The sequence below is a fragment of the Rhinatrema bivittatum genome, chromosome 1 (assembly GCF_901001135.1).
Source record: "Rhinatrema bivittatum chromosome 1, aRhiBiv1.1, whole genome shotgun sequence".
Lineage (NCBI taxonomy): Eukaryota > Metazoa > Chordata > Amphibia > Gymnophiona > Rhinatrematidae > Rhinatrema > Rhinatrema bivittatum.
The window spans coordinates 756,785,686-756,808,248 of record NC_042615.1 but is presented as its reverse complement, the minus strand read 5'-3'; the positions used below and the strand labels follow the sequence as shown (position 1 = coordinate 756,808,248).

Genomic DNA, 22,563 nt, shown 5'->3' with positions numbered 1-22,563 from the left:
ACAAGCTTCATATCAGGCCGGTTTACATCGAACTTAGGGATTAACTGAAACATAACCATATAACAGGAAAGCCGAAGCGCAGTTACAAATAAAAGGGAGAATGAACTTGGGGGCTAGTGTAGCCAGGAAATAAAGGACAGAAAAAACTGGAGAATGAGAACGTATGAATATACAGTGGTTGGGTCAGACATTTAGTCTATTGGGCTAAATGAAAGAACTGTTGCAATGTTAGGCTTAAGGGAAGGCTTGGACGAAAAGCCAAGTCTTGAGTTTTTTTCGGAAGGTAATCAGACAGGGTGATGGCACCTGTTTAGTTGATATAATTTAACACATTTAAGCAACATGAAATTATGTGCTTTATTGTGAACCATTGTGACGGCGTCTAGCTTAACGACGGTATAGAAAAGATTTTAAATAAATATTAAAAAGCACAGGTCCAAGTACAGATCCCTGAGGCACTCCACTGTTTACCTTTTTCCATTTCAACAGACCATTTAATCCTACTCTCTGTTTCTTGTTTTTTAACCAGTTTGTAATCCACAAAAGGACATCACCTCCTATCCCATGACTTTAGTTTTCTTAGAAGCCTCTTATGAGGGACTTTATTGACCACCTTATGAAAATCCAAATACACCACATCTACTAGTTCACATATTTATTCACCCCTTCAAAAAAATGAGGGAGATTTGTGAGGCAAGACTTCCCCTGGGGAAATCCATGCTGGTTGTGTCCATTAAACCATGTCTATCCTATCTAAATGTTTTGTGATTTTATTCTTTATAACAGTTTCCATGATTTTTCCTGGCACTGAAGTCAGGCTCATCAGTCTATAGTTTCTCCGATCAGCCCTGGAGCCCTTTTTAAATATCGGGGTTACATTGGCCACCTTTTTTTCTTTGCTTTCCTTGCCTTGCCTCTTCTTTCCAGACCAGCCTTGCTTTGCCTTAGCTCTCCAGCCCGCCCTGCTTTGATTTCTCTATCTGCTCTGCCTTTCCTTGTCCATCCTGTCCTGCCTTGTCACTCAAGTCTGTCTTGTCACATCCAGCATTCTCATCTCGTCAGTCCACCTCCCTGTGCTCCTGCCTTCCCTCAGACTGGATCTGACCCTTGCCTGGTCCCTAACTATGTTACGCCTACAGCCTGCTTCTGACCTTAGCCTGGACATTGATCATTCTTGCCCGCCACCTGCTATTGACCCTAGCTTGGACATTTACCACTCTCGTTTCCTGCCTGCCCTCACCCAGCCTGACCCCCAGACTCTCCATCTTGCCTTACCCTGAGGCACTCTTACCTAAGTCCTGCTGGCCCCCAGAACCCAAGGGCTCAACCTGTGGGGAAAGGGGCTGGTACAGGTGAAGCTCTAGTCCAATCCTGTCCCAGGGTTTATCTGCCTGGTGCCAGTGTTGACCTAAGTGGCTCACTCTCTAGGTTGTGCCAACCACAGTGCAGCACAGGGGTCCACTTCCAATAAATACTTATTTACTCTAGCACTAAATACTGACCACTTTGAGCCTCCCCTTGCACAACAATACCTACCCCCACCCCTTCGTTCTCCCCCTCATGGCCCCCCACCACTACCCACATTCTTCTTATTTATTTATTTTATTTATTTATACACTTTTCTATACCGTCATTTGGAACATGCCATCACAACGGTGTACAAATAAGAATAATGGAAATAAAATAATCTGTAAAATAATAAATTAGTACTAAAAATCATTAAGACAATTTACACAATAATGTATAAAAGAAAAGCAGTAAGTAAATTAAGTAACATTAAGTAAAATAAACAAATTAAAAACTAAGTGCTAGCCTTCAAGTTCCTAAAAACGCTACAAAAATACCCATGTGGGTTGGATGCCCATGATTAAATTCCCGTTGCAGGCCCGCCAAATCTCTCTCACATGTTCTTCCTCTGGCCAGGGATTGGGAAAAGGAAGACCTCATTATACAACACCTTGGACACCAGATGGGCGACTTCCCCCTGGCAGTAAAATTAGGCTGGTGCAGGTATTGTCAGTCTCCACACCCCTGAAGAACTGGAAGTGCTACCCTTGTAGAAGTATGCACATGCTCATGAATATACATATACATGCGCATGTGCACCGAACCCATACATTTCTGCACAGGTGCACGCTCAAAACGTGTATGAAACTTACGCATATTTTGTGTTGTGTGCATACATTTGTACACATGATACAAAATACATGAAAGTTCAAGCAATGCACTCATATGAGTTTATGGGCACGCATGCACAACTTTTAAAGTTATCTTCCCTGATTTTTTCACAGCATTGTTTATCATGTCTGCTTTCTGCTTCTGGTCTTATTCATTTAAGACAGGATAGTGAAGATTGTTCTTTTTTTTATTTCCTCTCCCTAGGTCTTCCTGCGCAGGCCAGAGCACATGCTGAATCTGCAAAGGATATCCTGCTGAATACAGTTCTTGCAACAGAATCTGAAGAAGAGAAACAAGAGATATTAGGGACTCTTGTGACTATCTACTACACATTAGGCATGGCACATCTTATGCAGAATAAATATCCTTTTAGTGTCACACATTTCCTATTAGCATATCTTATATATGCAAAAGCTTCATTAGCATCATTATACAACATTATAATTATGTTCCAGCATTTTGTCGCTTCATTAGAGTGTTACTCAGCAATACCTATTAGAACGAAGGATTACCATAAAAGAAATGTTTGTTCCTGTTCATAGCCTAGATCAGACAAGCATATGGGAGACAAAACCAGCACTCCAAAAATTATCCACACAAAAAAGGGGAGATGCAAAGTAGGTATACAGTCCAAAAATCTTGGTTTTTCTTTATTTCTCTTTAAGTTCAATATGGCTCATCCAAAGCTCATTACAATGTGAAACAGTTGTCAACAAGGTCCCCCAAAACGGACTCTTGTTTCGCCCAAAGCTGCATCGGGAGGAACTAGTAAAGTGTATAATTTCAACCACTAAAATTAAAACAAAGATGAAATTCATAAGTACATACAGACTGTATATAAGGGCAAAATTCTTCATAACACCGGGATACATACCTTAGCATATAGTCCATATCTGAGATGAGGGCGAGTGGTCAGTACTGACTAAAGCAAGAATTTAAAGAAGTGATTATGGTCCATCAACGATCTGGAAACAAGAGCCGTCCAGAGGGTGGTGCTGCTATTTCTGCCTCGGATTAAGGAATGGGCAGTAGGTGTATTCTCAGACACTGTGATGACGGTGGCCTATATCAATCGACAGGGCGGAATGAAGAGTCGCTTGGTGGCTCAGGGGATTCACGAACTCTTTATCTGGGTGGAACTTCATCTAGCAGCACTTGCAGCCTCTCACATGGCAGGCGTGAACAATGGGCAGATGGATTATCTCAGCAGACAATAGCTGGACCCGGGAGAATGGGAGCTGACAGCAGAGGCCTTTATGCTCATTTGACGCAGGTGGGGTGAGCCCCAGTTTGATCTCTTGGCAACGTGGAAGAATGCCAAAGCCACCAAGTTTTTCAGTTGCCAAAAGGAGTTTGGCTCTGCAGGGATTGATGCTCTAGTTCAGTCATGGCCATAGAGGCTTCTGCTATATGACTTTCGTCCGTGGCCGCTCTTAGGTCAGATGTTGCGTTGCATTGAGCAGCATCAGGGACGAGTGATCCTGGTAGCACCAGAGTGGCCGCACTTTCTGTGGTTTGCGGACCTAGTTCAGCTAGCGGTAGACTGTCCTCTTCGGTTAAGCCACCTAAGAGGAGTGCTGCGTCAGGGACCCATCTTGTCAGAACAAGCGGATCTCTTCTGTCTAGCTGCCTGGCTTTTGAGAGACTACATTTACACTTGAAGGGATATTCTGAGCCGGTGATTCCTACTTTTCTTCAGGATAGATCCTCCACTTCTTTTGCATATATCAGAGTTTGGAGGGTGTTTGAGTCTTGGTGTGGAGTACTAGGGGTGTGAATCGTGTGATTGATCGTCTTACCAATCGATTTTGGCTGGGGGGGGAGGGAAATCTTATCGTCGTGTTGTTTTTTTTTTTAAAAAAAAATCGTTAAAAATCGTAAATCGGGGGAGGGCGGGAAAACCGGCACACCAAAAAACCCTAAAACCCACCCCAAACCTTTAAAACAAATCCCCCACCCTCCCGAACCCCCCCCCCAAATGTTTTAAATTACCTGGGGTCCAGTGGGGGGGGTCCCGACGCGATCTCCCTCTCTCTGGCCACGGCTGTGTTGAGAGAAATGGCGCCGGTGGCCCTTTGCCCTTATGTGACAGGGCAAAGGTAGCCGGTGCCATTTTGGTTCCTGGTTCCCGACGTCACGCATCCAGAAGATCGCCCTGGACCCCCAGGGACTTTTGGCCAGCTTGGGGGGGCCTCCTGACCCCCACAAGACTTGCCAAAAGTCCAGTGGGGGTCGGGGAGCGACCTCCTGCACGCAGGCCGTATTGCCAATCCTCAAAATGGCGCCGGTGCTACCTTTGCCCTGTCACATGATAAGGGCAAAGGGCCACCGGCGCCATTTCTCTCAACGCAGCCATGGCCAGAGAGCTGGAGATCGCGTTAGGACCCCCCCCGCCACTGGACCCCAGGTAATTTAAAACATTTTGGGGGGGTTCGGGAGGGTGGGGGATTTGTTTTAAAGGTTCGGGGTGGGTTTTAGGGTTTTTTTGGTGTGCCGGTTTTCCCGCACCCTATTTAACGATACAATACAAATGCCCCTGACAATAAATCGGGGGCATTTGTATTGTATCGTGCACTCTAACGATTTTGGATGATTTTAAAATTATCTGATGATAATTTTAATCGTTCAAAAACGATTCACATCCCTATGGAGTACATGGCGAGGATGCCTTGCAGGCAAACGTTGCCCAAGTCTTGGCCTTTTTGCAAGAGGGCTTGTCAAAGGGTTTAGCCTATAATTATCTCCAAGTCCAGGTTGCAGCCTTGGGTTGCTTCAGAGGGAGGTTGCAGGGGCAACCCTTTAACATCTCACCCGAACGTAGTACAGTTTTTTAAGGGAGCGAAGCATTTGTGCCCTCCAGTCCATAAGTTTTGTCCATCCTGGAATCTTAATTTGGTTTTGCGAGTACTGTGTAGTCTTCCTTTCGAGCCTTTCCGAAGGATTTCTTTGAAGGACCTTACCTTGAAGGCAGTGTTTCTGATAGTGATTTGCTCAGTGAGACAAATTTCTGAGCTCCAAGCCTTATCGTGCAGAGAGCATTTTTTGAGAATTTCCGACAATCGTGTCTCGTTGCAGGCAGTTCCTTCCTTTTTGCCCAAGGTAGTATCAGCTTTTCAACTTAGCCAGACAATGGAGTTACTGGAGATTTTGCACCTGATATCAGATTCTCCCCATGTAAGGGAATTTCATCTTTTGGATGTGCGTCGGGTTCTCCTAAGATATCTCAAGGTGACTAATGGATTCCGATGCTCAGATCAAGGAAGGGTTGCAAGATAACTAAGATAATGATTGCTCATTGGTTGAAGGAGGCAATAGTTTTGACCTATATTTGTAAGGTTGGGCGATTCTTAAGGGATTGTGGGTGCATTCCACTAGGCTCAGGCTCAGGCTGCCTCTCAGGTGGAGCTGGTGTCACCGTAGGAGATTTGTTGGGCAGCAACTTGGTCCTCTTTGCACACTTTTACTAGACATTACCATTTGGATGTCAGGGCCCCACAGGAGGGCTCCTTTGAGAGTGTGCTGCGTGCAGGTCTTTGGAAATCCCACCCAGTGATGAGGGGCTTGGGTACATCCCACTTGTCTGGACTAATCTGGAGTATGAACAGGAAAGGAAAATTGGGGATTGGTGCCTGCAGACTTGCCTGGCTGCAGGTTTCAGACCTCCAACCATAAGTCCAGAAAAAACTTGCAGACATGCTATGGTTTGGAGAGAATTGTTTCGAAGATAAGGTAAAAGCAGTAATAGCGCAGATCAGTGAACACTGGAGTGCTGCATCAGCTGTCCATGCCACATCAGACCAACCCTACTCCTCAAGGAGCAATTTAAGGCCGGGACAGAGAAGGCACTTTTTGAAAACAAGGAAACTTTATCTTCTGCTCCCTTGGTCCCAATTGCAACAGGCCCGATGTGCCTATCTGAAATGGCAGTGGGCCATTAAGCCACAGCCAGAACCCCATTCAACTACTTGGACGGGGTTTTGATTGGATAATAGAGAGCATAGCCTGCATCCTTGTACCCTTGCCAGAAGACCTTCCCATCAGAGATAGGCTGACATTTTACATAAACTGTCGGCCCAGTGTAACTTCAGATTTGTGGCTCCCTGGAATCATAATTAGAGAAATACATATGCACTATTTTTATTATGAATGTTCTTGTGTAATTCATGAAAGTGCAGAATATAAGTTTTAATAAATTCAAATTCAAATTAAATCTATTGTATCTTCCATGATATCAGGAATTGTTTCAAAAGAAGCTCTTCTCCCTCTTGGAGACCAGATCAGTTGAACCCATTTCACCAGGGGATAGATGGTGGGGATTCTACTCCAAGTACTTCCTGATTCCAAAGAATACATGAAGACTCCATCATATCCTATACCTAGGGTTCTTGAACAAGTTTCTAAAAGACAATAAGTTCAAGATGCTTTCCCTGAGAATCTTAATCCTTTTTCTTCAAAAAGGGAATTGGCTTTGCTCTCACCAATCTCAAGAATGCTTGTACCCACATATGTCTCAGGTTCTGTTGGCTTCAAGAAAGGATTCCACTAGAAAATCATATGGACCTGATTTTCAAAAGCATATACATGCTTAAAAATGAGTTTTACACATATAAAGGCACTTTACCCATGTAAGTGGGCTTTTGAAAATTGCTACAGTATATTCCTTTGAGTTGTCCAAAGATTTTACCAAAGTAAAGTGCACTTATGCGGGGTAAAGGCCTTATGAAAATTGCTAGAATATTATATTAAATTTATATGCTTCTTTGAAAATATACCTGTCTGGATTTAAATGGAAGCGGTTTGTCCTATGGTGTGAGCAAAGGCCTTAGATACTTTCTCCTGCTCCACACAAAAACTGAGTACCTTGAACATCTGTCCCAGCCTGGTCTCAGGGCCAACTCAATAAGAGTTCACCTTAGTGCAACTGGTACATAATAATTTTGCAGTTCAGGAGGAAGGTTGTAGTTTTTGCCTCAATTGTATTTTTGGCCTACCTGGGGGCCTGGGATCCATCCTGCCTGGGATCTTTTAGGGCGGGTCAAGGGCTCCACTGCTGTACTTTTCTTCCAAGGTGCAGCATGGTTGTCCTTGGAGTATTTTGGCTTTTGGGCTTGTAAGTGGTAGGAGTCTTACTAGATACCTGGTCCTTTCCTGGATTCAGGAACGGGGAGCTCTGTGTTTAGGTCACCCAAGGATAGGGAAGACCTACCCTCAAGGTGGTGACCCATTGCAAGGGGCAACTCCAATGTTATTGCCTTTTCAGGGAACCAGAAGAAGTTATTTTGAAGATCTGGGAAGAAGTGTTTTCTTCCCCTCTTCCTTACCCATCCATGGACCTGTGAAGCTGCAGTTCCAGCCTTGTTCCCTCCCAGAAGGTATCCCCATTTACTAAAAGAAGAAAAAGAACTACTAACTGTGAGTAAGAACCAAGTTACAATTTAGAGAACACCCCTCTGGAGGCTTCAGCTCCAGTGACAGAGACAGTTTTCTCTCTGTGTAAGTACAGAATTCTTGGCCATCCATGGAAGGGATTTTCCTGACGAGTACATCGGGACCTACTTCTCATCTAATTCAGGCGCGTGGATGGATCTCGTGCCTGTTGAAAAACTCCTGAACAGATAGAGCTGAATATTGTAACCAAGGAGAGAAAAGACCGTGGTACTGGAAACATATTTATTGTGAAAATAATATATCCTCTAGTGCAGAATTAACAGGCAGGGAATAGCGATCAGATAACCAAATACAGCAGGAGCTATGATCCCAAACAATCCATTAGGTTAGTAGTGTAAATACACGATGTAGTGATTGAAGGCAGACCTCATATCAGGGCATACATTTTCATTGCTACTTAGCATTAAGTATACCGGCAATATAATCATAGGTCTTACATGAGATTTTTTTTAATTTTTCTTTTGCTCAGGTGAGAGAGATTAGTGCATAGTCCATTCATGACCTATATTAGGTTTTTTTGTAAATATTTGCACTTAGCTTAGCATATGTGGAGAATTGCCAGAGACATGGTCGTGAGATCTTGAAAACAGGTAAGCCCGACACGGACCGCGTTTCGGCGTCAACAGCCTTCATCAAGGGCTAATAGTATCTATAAGTTCAAAAAATAGATTAGTAACAATATATCAGCAATAGGCATTGTATATACAGCAATCCCATGGGTACTAACGTGAAATAGCAAACACCGCATTTTGGAATAGTAATGATTCTCCTCTACCAGAGGGGCCGCTTTCGCGCCATTTTTAAAGGAGGAATTAACCAGTAGGATCCGACCTAGACCGGAAATGACGTAAATTGTTGATGACTTATCATAGCAACGAATACCATTCGATGGCAGCATTAAGGCCATCGGGTTGCATGGTTTTTAGCTGAAAAATCCAACGTTGCTCACGGAGATTGAGAAGCTTCTGAGGATCACCTCCCCGAATTGTCAAAAAAATCCGGTCAATGATGCGCCACTTAAGTTCCACGAAGAGATGCTTCATGTCTAGGCAATGCTGAACAATAGGAGCATTAATCTTGCCCATGTTGAGGCAGCTACGGTGTTCAATGAGACGAGTTCTAATCGCACGCTTGGTCCTCCCGAAGTATATCTTCATACATGGGCATACGATAATATATACAACGTGGGAGGTGGTACAGTCAGAATGAAAGCGGGCCGTATGGGAATGGTTGAAGAAAGCTATAGTTTCGGCATACATATGTCATGGGCAGCTGGTGCCGGATGGTCTAAAAGCTCATTTGATCAGATCTCAAGCGGCATCTTGGGCAGAAAGCCAGTGTGTTTCACCACAGGAGATTTGCCGAGCAGCTACTTGGAAATCTTTATACACTTTTGCTAAGCATTACCTTTTGGACATCCAAGCCCCAGATGTCGATTGTTTTGGCAGCAGTGTGCTTCAAGTGGGATTCTCCGGGTCCCACCCCATTTAGGGCAGCTTGGGTACATCCCAGCAGTCTGGACTGATCCGGGTACGTACAGGGAAAGAAAAATTGGTTCTTGCCTGCTAATTTTCGTTCCTGTAGTACCACGGATCGGTCCAGACGCCCACCCGGGGTATTCTGTTCTGGAGAGTCCACTCAGTTGTTTTTTATTATATTCTGCAGGATGTATCGAAGAATACAAAGATATTGAAAATATGCAAAGCGAAATGTTCGTCAGCACTCCATAGTTCTCATAGTTTATTGTTCAAATAAGTTTTTGGTCTAGCCATTGGTTGTTAAATTTTCTTCATTCTGCTTTGATACTGATTATACTGAAGGGATCACAGGTGGCACACCAGGCTAAGAGGGGGTGCCTTTCAGCTTTTTGTCAGACTCCATCTGCTGGAAGGGAGGCACAACCCAGCAGTCTGGACTGATCCATGGTACTACAGGAATGAAAATTAGCAGGTAAGAACCAATTTTCTTTTGGTTGACTTCTAGATTTATGTAAAATTTAAGTTGTTACATTGTTCATGTTCCTTTTCTTGACTGTTCAACTGGAAGAGAATCCTACCTCAATCTGCAAAAGGTGGAACAAATTATGAGAGAACTGCAGGCATTAAACAGAAAAGACGTTACAAGATTAAAAACATCCAAGAATGATATCACCATTGCCTTGGGCAGGTGAGCATAAACATAACCTGGAGTTTGAAACAGGTACACGGTTTATTGAGAAATAATGCATATTCCTTATTGTTCACCAGACTAGTCCAGATGGATGGGTTTTTCTCCCCTACCAGCAGATGGAGATAGAGAACAAAAGCTTTACTGTACACTAGTATTTAAGGCACTGTGACACCTGCAGTCTGCCAGTATTCTCTGTCTCCATCAGAGGGGTAAGAGTGTCCACCTGCAGTAAGATTGTCGGTAGAGGATTAAGGACTCCCAGGGTGTTGTCCTGTTTTTGCACCATCCTCCTGGTGGAGCAGGGTAGAACAGAGGGGGTCGGTGACCCTGGATTGTCTGGCACCCTGTATCAGATTGTTTTAGGAAGGTTGTGATAGCCGGTGTTACTGGCTCCATCATATCCTAACCTCTCCTGCAAGGCTTCTCCAGAAGACTTTTAAAGGAAAGCATTTGGTTCCTTTTGGAGGTTTATTAGTGGGGAGTGATCCCTTTAAGAAATCTTGAATAAAAAAGAAAAATCCCTGAGTGAGGCTCAGCATCAGCAGTCTTAACTCTGGATAGGAAAGACTGCTGTGGTCCTTCCCATAGTTTGGATTCCTGGGGACTCTGTGATTTCATGGCAGGAAGGGAGGACTGTTTCAGGCAAGGTGCTTTCTTTGGCTATGTAGCAGGCAAGAAAATGTCACTCGTGGAGTGCGGGAAGCGTTGTGTGGCCTGCGGGGATCGACATTCTAAGTTTCTTCAGTCAGGCCTTTGTAGGCTGTTCAGGAATCCTCTCATCGGTGCCAGATTCCAAACAAGCAGCCACAAAACAGCAGTAGTTTCAGGCTTCAGATGCTGATTGGGCTGAGGCACTGGAAAGAGCAGGCTCAGTAGCCATTTTGTTCTCTTGCCCTGCAGTGCAGGGGGATTTGGGGAGGAGGCGTTAGACCCCCACCCTCACCCCCACAGTTTTGATCCCTATTGCACTAGGCATCAGAGAGCATCGGACTAGGACAGGGAAGGATCTCCATTGGGCAGGAGTTTGAGGATGAGGATCAGACAGATCCTTTTTCCCCTGAATTTGTTCTTTTAATGCACAATACATATTTGATGAAAAAATTGTTTGCCTCTGAGGGATTTGGCAAGATAGTTTTCAGACACACCGACTCCTCTACTCTGTCCCAAGAGATGAAGGCTGGAGCTTAGTCTGAGTCTGGATCTGGTGCACTCAGAGGAGGATTTACGGGAGGGTTCAATGGACAGGAAGGAAGATAGGGCTCCTTTGGAGGAGGGGAAAATCCCTGTGCCCAAGGGAGATTCCCTGAAGATGTTATGTCTTTTAAGAGGGAAGAGTTAAATACCATGTTTTCTCAGGCTCTGGTGAAGCTGGGCATTAAGGAAAAGGAAGACAAACCAGAGGAAGGAAAGGATCCAATTTTGGAACATAAGAATATAATAAATTGTCATGCTGGGTCAGACCAAGGGTCCATCAAGCCCAGCATCCTGTTTCCAACAGAAGCCAAACCAGACCACAAGAACCTGGCAAGTACCCAAATACCAAGAAGATCCCATGCTACTGATGCCAGTAATAGCAGAGGCCATTCCCTAAGTCAACTTTATTAATAGCAGTTAATGGACTTCTCCAAGAACTTATCCAAACCTTTTTTGAACCCAGCTACACTAACGGCACTAACCACATCCTCTGGCAACAAATTCCAGAGCTTAATTGTGTGTTGAGTGAAAAAGAATTTTCTCCGATTAGTCTTAAATGTGCTACTTGTTAACTTCAAGAGTGCCCCCTAGTCCTTCTATTATCCGAAAGTGTAAATAACCGATTCACATCTACTCGTTCAAGACCTCTCATGATTTTAAAGACCTCTATCATATCCCCCCTCAGCCGTCGCTTCTCCAAGCTGAACAGCCCTAACCACTTCAGCCTTTCCTCATATGGGAGTTATTCCATCCCCTTTATCATTTTGGATGCCTTTCTCGGTACTGTCTCTGTACCTTCCTACTAAAAACTTTCCGTTTCATTGGACTGTTAAAGCCTTGATTTATGTGGAGTGGAATACATCGGAGGCTGGCCTGAATGTGGGAAAAGCCATGGCAAAATTGTATCCTCTTCCAGAGGAGGCCTTAGAATTGTTGAAGGTAACTAAGGTGATGTTCTGATCTTGGCAGCGATTAAGAAGACCCCCTATTCTAGTAGAAGGCAGTGCAGCGCTTAAGGATTATCAGGACCAGAAGATGGAGATCCATCTTAAAAGGATTTCTGAGGTTTCTTTCTTGGCCATTAGAGTGGCTGTGGGCAATCGTTTTATGGTAAATGCATGTTTTCAGTGGGTCCAGCAGATTGAAGTTGCGGACTCTGAAGAATCCTCTGAGGAGGTGGCAGAATACCTGGTGTATGGCTCGTTCTTTATTGCAGATACTTTATTTGTTTTTTTGCACACTGCGGCCAGCAATTTGATGTCAGCAGTAACAGCGAGATAACTCTTCTGTTTGTATAATTGAACAGCGGATGTATGACCCAAGTCCCAGCTTGATAAACTCTTCAGGGGTAAATTTCTATTTGGGGAGGATCTGGAGAAGTTTGTCAAGCATTTGGAAAAGTCCAAAGCTCATAAGTTATCAGAGGATAGACCTAAGGGTCCTTGTAAGACCATCCCTAGAAGGCAGAAATTCCAGGAAGCCATGTGTTATAGTCCAGGGAAGCCTTCCTTTTCGCAGCGTCAGCATCCTTCAAAGTTTCAGTCCTTTCAGAGAGCCCACAAAAACTCTCAAGAAGGCACAGGATCTGACTCAGGTTGGCTTAAGGGTTCCCAATAAGGTTCATCTGGTTAACTGTTCAGTGTTATGTATTGAGGAACGTTTGTCTCTATTTTACAAGGGTTGGACAACATAAAGTAGGACCAGGGTGTTCTTTCTGTGGTAAGGGACAGTTACACCCTAGATTTTGAATGACCAGTGTGCGAGGCCTTCATGATGTCCCTATGTGCATCCCATATAAAGAGGGAAGTCATAAGGTCCACACTAGAATGTTGTATTTTCTTGGCTGTGGTAGTTCCAGTTCCAGAAAGGGAAAGAGGTCTTAGTTATTATTCCATGTACTTCGTGGTGCCAAAAAGGGAGGACATGTTTTGACCCATTTTAGATCTAAAGAAAGTAAACGCAACTTTGAGAGTCCCTCATTTTTGTTTGAAGATTCTCCAATCTGTAATTGCTGTGGTCAAGAAAGGGGAATTTCTGGCATCCCTCAACCTAATTGAAACTTATCTGCATAATCCTATTCAGAAAGATCATCAGAAATTTCTCAAGGTTGCAGTGCTGTGGGGGAGGTGGCATTTTCAGCTTCAGGTGATGCTGTTTGGATTAGCAACTGCTCCTTGCAGTTTTTTCAAAGTATGATGGTAGCTGTGATGGTGGCGGTGGCTGTGGCTGTACTTTGCTGGGATGGCATCATGGTTCATCCATATCTGGACAATTGGCTACTTCAGGCCAAATGAGAGAAGCATGTCATCACTCAGTCCAACAGATGGTTCTCTTATTGCAGAATGTAGGTTGGGTAGTCAGTTTGCCAAAAGTAACCTGGTTCCTTCTCAGAATCTAGAATACTTGGAAACTCATTTTGAGATATGGCTAGGTAAGGTACTCCTTACAACAGAAAGGTGTTTAAAGCTCCAGGGCTAGTTGCAGCGGTTATTGAGGATGGAGATGCCCAGAGTATAGGATTATCAATGAGTCCTGAGTTCCCTGGCTTCCATGCTGGAACTGGTTCCTTGGGTGGCAGCTGATATGAGACCATTGCAGAGGACTCTACTCTCCCCGTGGAATCCTCAGCTGCAGGATTAGAAAAATCAGACTACCCCTTCAAGGAGAGGCCAGATAGTGTTTTATGATGGTTCTTATGGGACAATTTGTCCAGGGGAGGGGACTTGGAAATACCGGATTGGATGCTAGTGACCATGGATGCCAGTCTCAGTGGCTGGGGAGCCATTTGCAAGAGACAGATGGCTCAGGGTCATTGGTCAAGGTTGGACACCTCCTGGTCCATAAACCAGTTGGAGATAAGGGCAATCCAGAAGGCCTTGTGTCCGTCTAGTCCCAGATTTGAGGCAAGACAGTCAGCGTACTGTTGGACAATATGACGGCGGTAGCATATATCAACAGACAGGGAGGAACCAAGAGTCTGTTGGTCACTTTGGAAGCGGGAATGTTGATCCAGTGGGCGGGAATGTTGATCCAGTGGGCTCTCTCGGCATCTTACATTGACATGGTAGAGAATGTGCAGGTAGATTTCTTGAGCAGACACAAATTAGACCCAGGAGAATGGGTACTGGCAGAGGATGTATTCTCCCTCATCAGGTCCAGATGGGAAAGTCCCAAGCTGAACCTGATGGCAACAAGTTTAAACACCAACCTGTCAAGATTCTTCGGTTACAGACAAGGAGTCAAGATCAGAAAGACTATCCAGGCCTTGGCCTCAGTGTCTCCTCCTGTACATGTTTTCCCCTTGGCGCTTCATGGGCAGGGTGGTGAAGCATGTGGAAAGGCATTGAGACCTGGTGATTCTAGTGGCTCCAGAGGGGCCCCAGCATCACTGGTTTGCAGATCTAGTGAGTCTCAAGGTGACAGACCATTGCGACTTAGTCATGTTCCCGGTTTTCTAATGCAGGGTCCAATCTTCTTGGATCAAGTGGATTACTTGGATCTTAAAAGGAGAAGGTTGAGAGAGAAGGATTACTCTGAGGAGATCATTATGACGTTGTTGCTGTCCAGGAAGGCATTAATTTCATTGGCTTATGAACAAGTCCGGAAGGTTTTTGAGTCTTGGTTTCAGCAGCCAGGATTCTATCCACTCTACTCAGTACTTTGATTCCTAGGATTCTTGCCTTTTTGCAGAGAGGTTTGCAAAAGGGGTTTTCCTTGAACTCTCTGAAGGTTCAAATGGCTGCATTGTCATGCCACAGAGGTAAGGGTACAGAGGTCATCCATAGCCTCGCATCTGGATGTGCTCATGTTTTTAAGGGGAATACATCATTTGCGTCCTTCTGTGTGACATTTAATCCCACCATAGAATCTCAATTTGTTCTCGAATGCCTTGTGCGCACCTCCCTTTGAATCGATAAGGGAGGCATACTTGAAGGATCTCACTCTTAAAGTGGTGTTTTTGTTGGCTATCTGTTTGGCAAGTTTCATTTTTGAGTTGCAGGTGTTATTATGCAGAGTTCCTTTTCTCCAGTTTATGAAGGGTGGGAATCTCTATTTGTATAATCCAATCCTTCTTACCTAAGATAGTTTCTCTGTTTCACTTGAGTCAGTCAGTTGACTTGCTGGCCTTTTGGAAGCCATGGGCAGATTCCTTGGGAAAGCTCAGGAGCTTCATCTTTTGAACATGCACAGAATTCTTCTGAGAAATGCCACTCTCCTGTGCGCGTGATTCAGTAAAAAAAAATATTCAAATTGGGCTCCGCGGTAAAAAGAGGTGCTAGGGACACTAGCGCATCCCTTGCACCTCTTTTTTGACAGGAGCGGCGGCTGTCAGCGAGTTTGACAGCCGACGCTCAATTTTGCCGACGTCGGTTCTCAAACCCGTTGACAGCCATGGGTTCGGAAACCGGACGCCGGCAAAATTGAGCGTCCAGTTTTCAACCCGCGAGCTGCAGGCCCATTTTAAATTTTTTTTATTTTTTATTTTTAATTATTTTTAACTTTTGGTACCTCCAACTTAATATCGCCATGATATTAAGTTGGAGGGTGTACAGAAAAGCAGGTTTTACTGCTCTTCTTTGCACTTTCCCGGTGCTGGCAGAAATTAACGCCTACCTTTGGGTAGATGCTAATATCTGAAAGTAAAATGTGCGGCTTGGCTGCACATTTTACTTACTGAATTGCGCAGGAATAACTAATAGGGCCATCAACGTGCATTTGCATGTTTCGGGGGGATTGGATGCACATTTTCGACTCACTATTACCCCTTACTGAATAAGGGGTAAAGCTAGCGCATCGAAAACGAGCATCCAAACACGGGTTAACAGTGCGCTCCGCTGGAGCGCACTGTACTGTATCGGCCTGATAGAGGGGGGAATTTGGTTTTGGGTTTGTTACAGTTTTACTAGTAGACTGTAGGTGGCACTAGTACTAGTATACAGTAAAGTTTTAGTTCTCTATCTCCATCTGCCGGTAGGGCATTAAAACCCATCTGCCTGGACTGTTTAGTAGAAATTTGTTTTTATATAAACTCTATCAAACAGCAAAAGTTCCAGCTAAAAGAAATAAGAGAAAGGGACCTCTAGGAGAACAAACTACTGAGGAGACTCACACTCAGAGGAGTCCTTTGTGAGTTCATCCACTACCCCCTTAGCTCAACCAGGCCCTGAAGGTGATTCGGGAGCCAGCCAATAGGGTTCGCTCAACCTAGCCCTCATAGGAACTGGGAGCCTGGCCCACAACCACTTGACCCAGGGAACTGTTACCCTTGGCGTACAAACTTCTACCTCAACCAGGAGGAGCAAAATTGAAGACAGACGCCACCAGGGGGGCACTAGGCTGAAGTCTAGGACTAAGCATCCTACTGCACTAATCTAGTACATGTTGCCATCTGTTGGAGATAGAGAATATTGGCTTTTGCCTATACTGCATCATCATGTATAGTGATGATGTCACTGAAAAAGGTGTGTCTTCTGTCTCCATCTGCTAGTATGTGATTTAAATCACATCTGGATTGGTCTATCAAGATAATAAGGTAGTTCATTTGTTGTACCTGCTCTGTATCCCCTGGGCCACATTTGAAGAGCTGCAGGAAATGTATATCTCTTTATTAAGAAAAAATAATTCTCAAGAGTTATTTTAGAACTGGGTGCCTAATTCTGACTACTGGTCACATCCACAGCTGCTTCTTTTTAAGATGTCCACTGTTGCTCATTATTCCTCTGCTTACAGTAGATGAAGAAAAATTTTCAGGACTGGATAAACTATCAAGATGCAAGGAAAACAATCTGTGTTAGAAGCAACTCTACATATGTATTGCTCAAGAGTTCTGATGCAACCTGTGGGAAATGAATATATTAAAATTTGCTCTCTGATACTATAACATTTACTTTTTCACAGTTTTTAGTGTTCTTTTTTTAAGACAAATTCCCAGGAAATTCCATCAGTGGCAAATCTGAATTTATAGAGCCTCATAATAATATACCTGAAATGTTCAATATATGATCAATTTTGTATTCCAGTTTACACCCCACTCACAATTTTATTTGCAAATCTCATAAAATCCTCTCTCTATCTTTCTTTTCACATAGGGCATGTTTGCTGCAAAACAAGTTAAGTTTGGCTGTGGACTATTTTGAAAAGGCTATTGATCATGTAATCTCTGTTGAAGGCGATACCACTCCTGAGCTGATAAACCTTTACCAAGATATTGCCAAAGCTGAGCAACTGAGGAAAATAAACGGCAAAGCCATAGAGCATTTATTACAGGTAACCTTCAAAATCTGCCACACTCTAACATTTTTAGTCACTAGCAAAGGATGCTACAAAAGGGTCAGAAATCTATATTAATAGTTTCTGTAATTACTACAGCAACATAACTTCTGCCTTCAAAGTGGTCAAAGGACTTTTTATTCAACAATACGTAACTGGGCTTAGTGACTTTTCCAGTCAGTGATAGAATTAGTGTCAGAACCAGAATTAAACCCCCCAGAGGTCTTGACTGCATCCTAGTCTAAACCTGTAAAAACTGAAAATATTCCCTGTACATACCCAGATAAGTCCAGACGACTGGGTTTTGCCTCCTTTCCAGCAGATGGAGACAGAGAAGTTTTGTACACCCCGGCATATAACCTGGTGTACCTCCTGCAACCTCTCAGTTTTTCTCTGTCTCCAGCAGATGTAGGAGGTGCAAAACCTGAACCTCTTTTCAAAGCAAAAAAAAAAAAAAGGAAAGAAGACTAAGGAGATTTTCCCTCCTAGGAGGTTGGCAAGTCCTGGTGGGACCATCCCTCCTAGTAGTAGGGCTGGACAAGCAGGGTTGGTGACCCAAATTGCTCCATTTTCCCCACACTGGAGGTGGATAGCTGGTGGTCCAGTTTTCTCACCGTCTGGACTCGGGGAGAGAGAAAACCTGAGTCAAGGCTCCAGATAAGCTTTCCTTCTTTCTTTGGCGGAACTAGTGAAATTGGCAACAAGGATCGATCGCTGACTTCACAACAAGGTTCAAGAGACCAAGACTCCTAGGAGACCCTTTCTGAGTGAAGTTTGAGTCAAGTCCACACCCAGGCCTGTTCCTTCGGTCCCAGCAGCCGGCGAAGAAGAACATATGCAGTTAGGCCGCAGCCATCTGACTTCAAAAGAGAGAAGAACGCGGAAGAAATTGGGGCAGTGTATGTACTGTGGACAAGCCGGTCATGCTGTCCAAAATTGCCCTATGTGTCTGGGAAACTGGCAGACCTAAGTCCTGCGGGAGGACTCTTCTTAGGTCTCGCCACTCCTTCTCCTCCACTCCCTCTCCCTGTATCCTTGATCTGCGAACCTTCAGAGTACCAGACTCTTGCCCTAGTGGACTCCGGGGCAGGAGGCAATTTCATTCTACAACGATTAGTGGAGCACCCACTTCCACTATGAAGTCTCCACTACTTCTTTCATCCATCCATGGAGAGCCCTTACTGGGTGAAATAACACTATGCACCGAACCAGTGTGCCTACGAACCAATGCCCTCCATTCTGAGACCATCTCCTTCTTTGTTTTAGAGAAGGCCATGCACCCTATAGTACTGGGATTACCTTGGCTGCAGCAGCATATGCCTCAATTCAATTGGACTATACTGGAACTGTCTAGATGGGGACCAGACTGCCATGATAAATGCCTGATGGAGGTAGTTCCGTCACCCTGTATGCCTACTACCCCAGTGATGCCAGGGTTGCCGCCTCAATATGCATCTTTCCAAGATGTCTTTTCAAAAGAAGCTGCAGATGTACTTCTGCCTCACAGACCTTATGACTGCGCTATTAATCTAAAGCCTAAAACGGAGCCACCCAAGGATAGGGTGTACCCCCTGTCTGTTGCAGAAAATAAAGCCATGTCCGAATATATCCAGGAAAATCTCCACAAAGGTTTCATAAGACCATCCAAGTCCCCTGCTGGCGCAGGCTTTTTCTTTGTGGGCAAAAAGGACGGTACATTACGTCCATGTATAGACTACAGGGGCCTCAATGAAATAACAATAAAGGATCGTTACCCCTGCCTCTGATTTCAGAGTTATTCGACAGACTACAAGGAGCTCAAATCTTTTCCAAACTGGATCTGAAAGGAGCCTACAATTTACTTCACATTCGAGATGGCGATGAGTGGAAGACGACCTTCAACACTCGGGACGGTCACTTTGAATATCTAGTGATGCCCTTCGTCCTGTGCAATGCCCCGGCTATCTTTCAAAATTTAATGAACGACATTTTCCGGGATCTCCTCTATAAGTGTGTTGTTGTTTACTTGGACGACATACTGATATTCTTGCAAGACATGACCACTCATTAGGAGGATGTTAAGAAAGTACTACAGAGACTCAGGGAGAACCATCTCTATGCCAAGCTATTCAAATGTGAATTTCACAAAGAGTCAGTGCCTTTCTTAGGCTACATCGTCTCCAATCAGGCTTTCAAATGGATCCACAGAAGCTGGAGAGTATCCAGAAATTGGCGCAACCCACCGGTTAAAAGCTCTCAGATGCTTCTTAGGGTTCACCGACTATTACAGGACCTTCATCAAGAATTACTCTTCTCTTACAGTACCGCATACAGCTATGACAAAGAAAGGTGCCAATGTTGCTAATTGGTCTCCAGAGGCTATAGCTGCATACCAGAAACTAAAAGATGCCTTTTCCAGCAAGCTGTGTCTTCGACACCCAGACCCCTCCAAGCCTTTCATCGTGGAGGTCGATGCCTCAGACGTTGGTGTAAGGGCCGTTTTAAGCCAGGCTGGTGATTCAAAAGTTCCACAACCATGCTCATTCTTCTCTCGCTGCTTCTCTCCTGCAGAGAAAAACTATGGAATCGGAGATAAGGAGCTTCTGGCTATAAAGTTGGCATTCGAAGAATGGTGCCCTTGGCTCGAAGGAGCGCAACATCAAGTAACGGTCTTCACAGACCATAAGAATCAGGAGTACCTCTGCCATGCACAGCGCCTGAATCATAGCAAGCGAGATGATCTCTGTTTTTCAACAGATTCAACTTTGTGCTCAAGAACTGCCCTGGAGATAAGAATATCAGAGCTGATGCTCTATCTCGCTCATTCCTCTCCAAGGACATACCTGAAGAACCGCAACACATCATTGACCCAGAGAAGGACATATTGGCAGCTACCCATTCAGTACCTGCAGGAAAGACTATCGTACCCAAGAACCTCAGAAAGAAATTATTGGCTTGGGCCCACGACTCTAAACTTTCAGGACATCCTGGTCAACGTAGAACCCTGTCTAAGCTTCAGACCTATTACTGGTGGCCCACCATGAAGGAAGACACATTCTCCTACGTCGCTTCCTGCGCAAACTGTGCTAAACAGAAGACACCACCGGGTCGTCCATGAGGTCTACTCCAACTCTTGCCAGTACCAGAAGAACCATGGACACACATTGCCACAGACTTCGTGGTAGATTTAACATCATCAGGAGGAAACAACACTATTTGGGTAACCGTAAATCAGTTCTAGAAGGTGGCTCATTTTGTGGCTTTCCCAGGCTTACCCACCACCATGGAGCTCGCCAAGCTATTCATTACGCACATCTTCTGCCTGCATAGCTTGACTAAGCACATAGTCTCCGATCGAGGAGCCCAATTCACAGCTAACCTCTGGAAGGCACTATGTAAGAAGTTCGATATTTCTCTCGACTTCACCTCCGCATACCAGCCACAATCCAACAGATAAACAGAGAGGATGAACAGGACTCTCAAGCAGTTCATTCGTGCCTATGTGAACACTCGTCAGAATGATTGGAGTGAACTGTTGCCCTGGGCAGAATTTGCCATTAATTCTCATCCAGCAACATCCACTGGATCGACACCATTCGAAGTGGTCTACGGATGACTACCACTGTCACCACTGCCACTTCCGTTATCCGTGTCGTCCCCGGCAGCTCAATCTACTGCCAAAGATATCCAACAACTTTGGACTCAGACAAAAGAGATGCTTATGAAAGCAGGACTTCGAGCAAAGAAAGAATGCGATGCTCATCACTGCAAGGCTCCAGACTTCAAGCCTCGTGATAAAGTCTGGCTTTCCATGATGCATTTAAGACTTAAACTTCATTCAGCTCGCTTCGCTCCTCGCTTCATTGGACCATTTCCCATTCTCCGACAAATGGGCAATCTCATTTACAATCTGAAGCTACCATCTACATTAAAGATCCACAATGCATTCCACATCTCACTATTGAAGCCATTGATCCTTAGTGAGTTCTCCAACAAGGTACCAGAAGCTACACCGATAGATGCAGAAGAAGACATCGAATACAAAGTAGACGCAATTCTCGATGTGAGAAGAAGAGGCAGAGTATGGGAATACCTCCTGTCTTGGGAAGGGTATGGCCCTGAAGAAAACTCTTGGACACCTATTCCTAACATCCTGAATAAAGAGACGCTACAGGACTTCCATCACTTGCATCCTCAAAAACCAAGACCTGGTAGGAAACAGCGTGGACGCCCTTTGAAGGGGAGTACTGTTGTGTCCATCGGTCTTCGACGGCTTCGCCCCATCTGCCTCACCTTATTCACAGCTCCTCCCGCTTTCCTGGGCAAGATGGCTACCGCTGCGTCTACAAGCCGACCTTTCTGGCGTTCCCAGAACGGCTATGGTGCAGCCTCCCGCCATTGCTCCTCCCAGGTACCTACTAGGGTGCGCGCGCGCAACCCACGTCTTTGTACCACCCTTGGCGCGAACCTCAAGGGCGTTCCCTCATGCTGACGTCACGCCATCCAGGAATATTACCTTCATCAATTTGCTAGCTCCCCGAGTTAGCAAGGACTCGAATCCGTTCTTGTCTACGCTACTCCGCCGCTTCCGTGTTGCCGCAGGAAACTCTCTCTGCCCTTCGGGGTATATCCTAACCTGTGTACCCGCTCCTCGGGGGCCCTCTGTGTTATTTCAGGTGCCTTTCAGGGAGCAGGTACTCGCTCCTTGTTGGCCTGCTCTCCTGCCTCGGTGCCTGTACCTTCAACAACATACCTGGTGGAATCGCATACCAACAGCTAACACCTAGTGAGTACTCTAACTCTCAGTCTATCTCGTCCACAGTATCTCATCTCTGGGAGACCTGCTGCAGAACCTCCTGACGTCAGCTAGGAGAGAAGGGCTCCCTCTGCCGAGGTCCCTGAGATTACAACCACAGACTGCCTCACTACTGCCACCTCTGGTGGAGATCTTCAAGCTAATAAAGAACTATCCTGTGTTTTGTGTGTACGAGTCTAGCCCAGTGCTGTGGCTCCTCACGGGGCACCTCCCCGTGGGCATGGTCATCTCCACAGCACCCAAGGATCCACAAAACACACATTATTATAACAGATTTACAGGATAAGAAGCTGGAAATCCACCTCAAGAGGAATTTTGAGGTTTTGGCTTTAGGCATCCGGGCTGCCATCTGCAGTAGTTTCATGCTGCGGGCTTCCTTGAGATGGGTGCAGCAACTTCAGGAGATCTGAGCTCTGTCACCCTTGGAGACTCAACATGCAGAGCATCTTGAAGTGGCGGTGGCTTATGGCGCTGATGCTCTCTGTGATCTTATCCAGACTTCGTCAAGG

General features: G+C 45.0%; 1 protein-coding gene across 1 annotated transcript in view; it reads left to right on the top strand.

The window, feature by feature from the left end:
- Positions 1-22,563, top strand: part of TTC23L (tetratricopeptide repeat domain 23 like) — a 114,128-nt gene that overhangs the window by 26,812 nt on the left and 64,753 nt on the right. Inside the window, exons 5-7 of the mRNA XM_029579026.1 lie at positions 2,383-2,539; positions 9,667-9,792; positions 17,079-17,256. Coding sequence (XP_029434886.1) covers positions 2,383-2,539; positions 9,667-9,792; positions 17,079-17,256 — 461 coding nt within the window. The remainder of the gene's footprint in view (positions 1-2,382; positions 2,540-9,666; positions 9,793-17,078; positions 17,257-22,563) is intronic.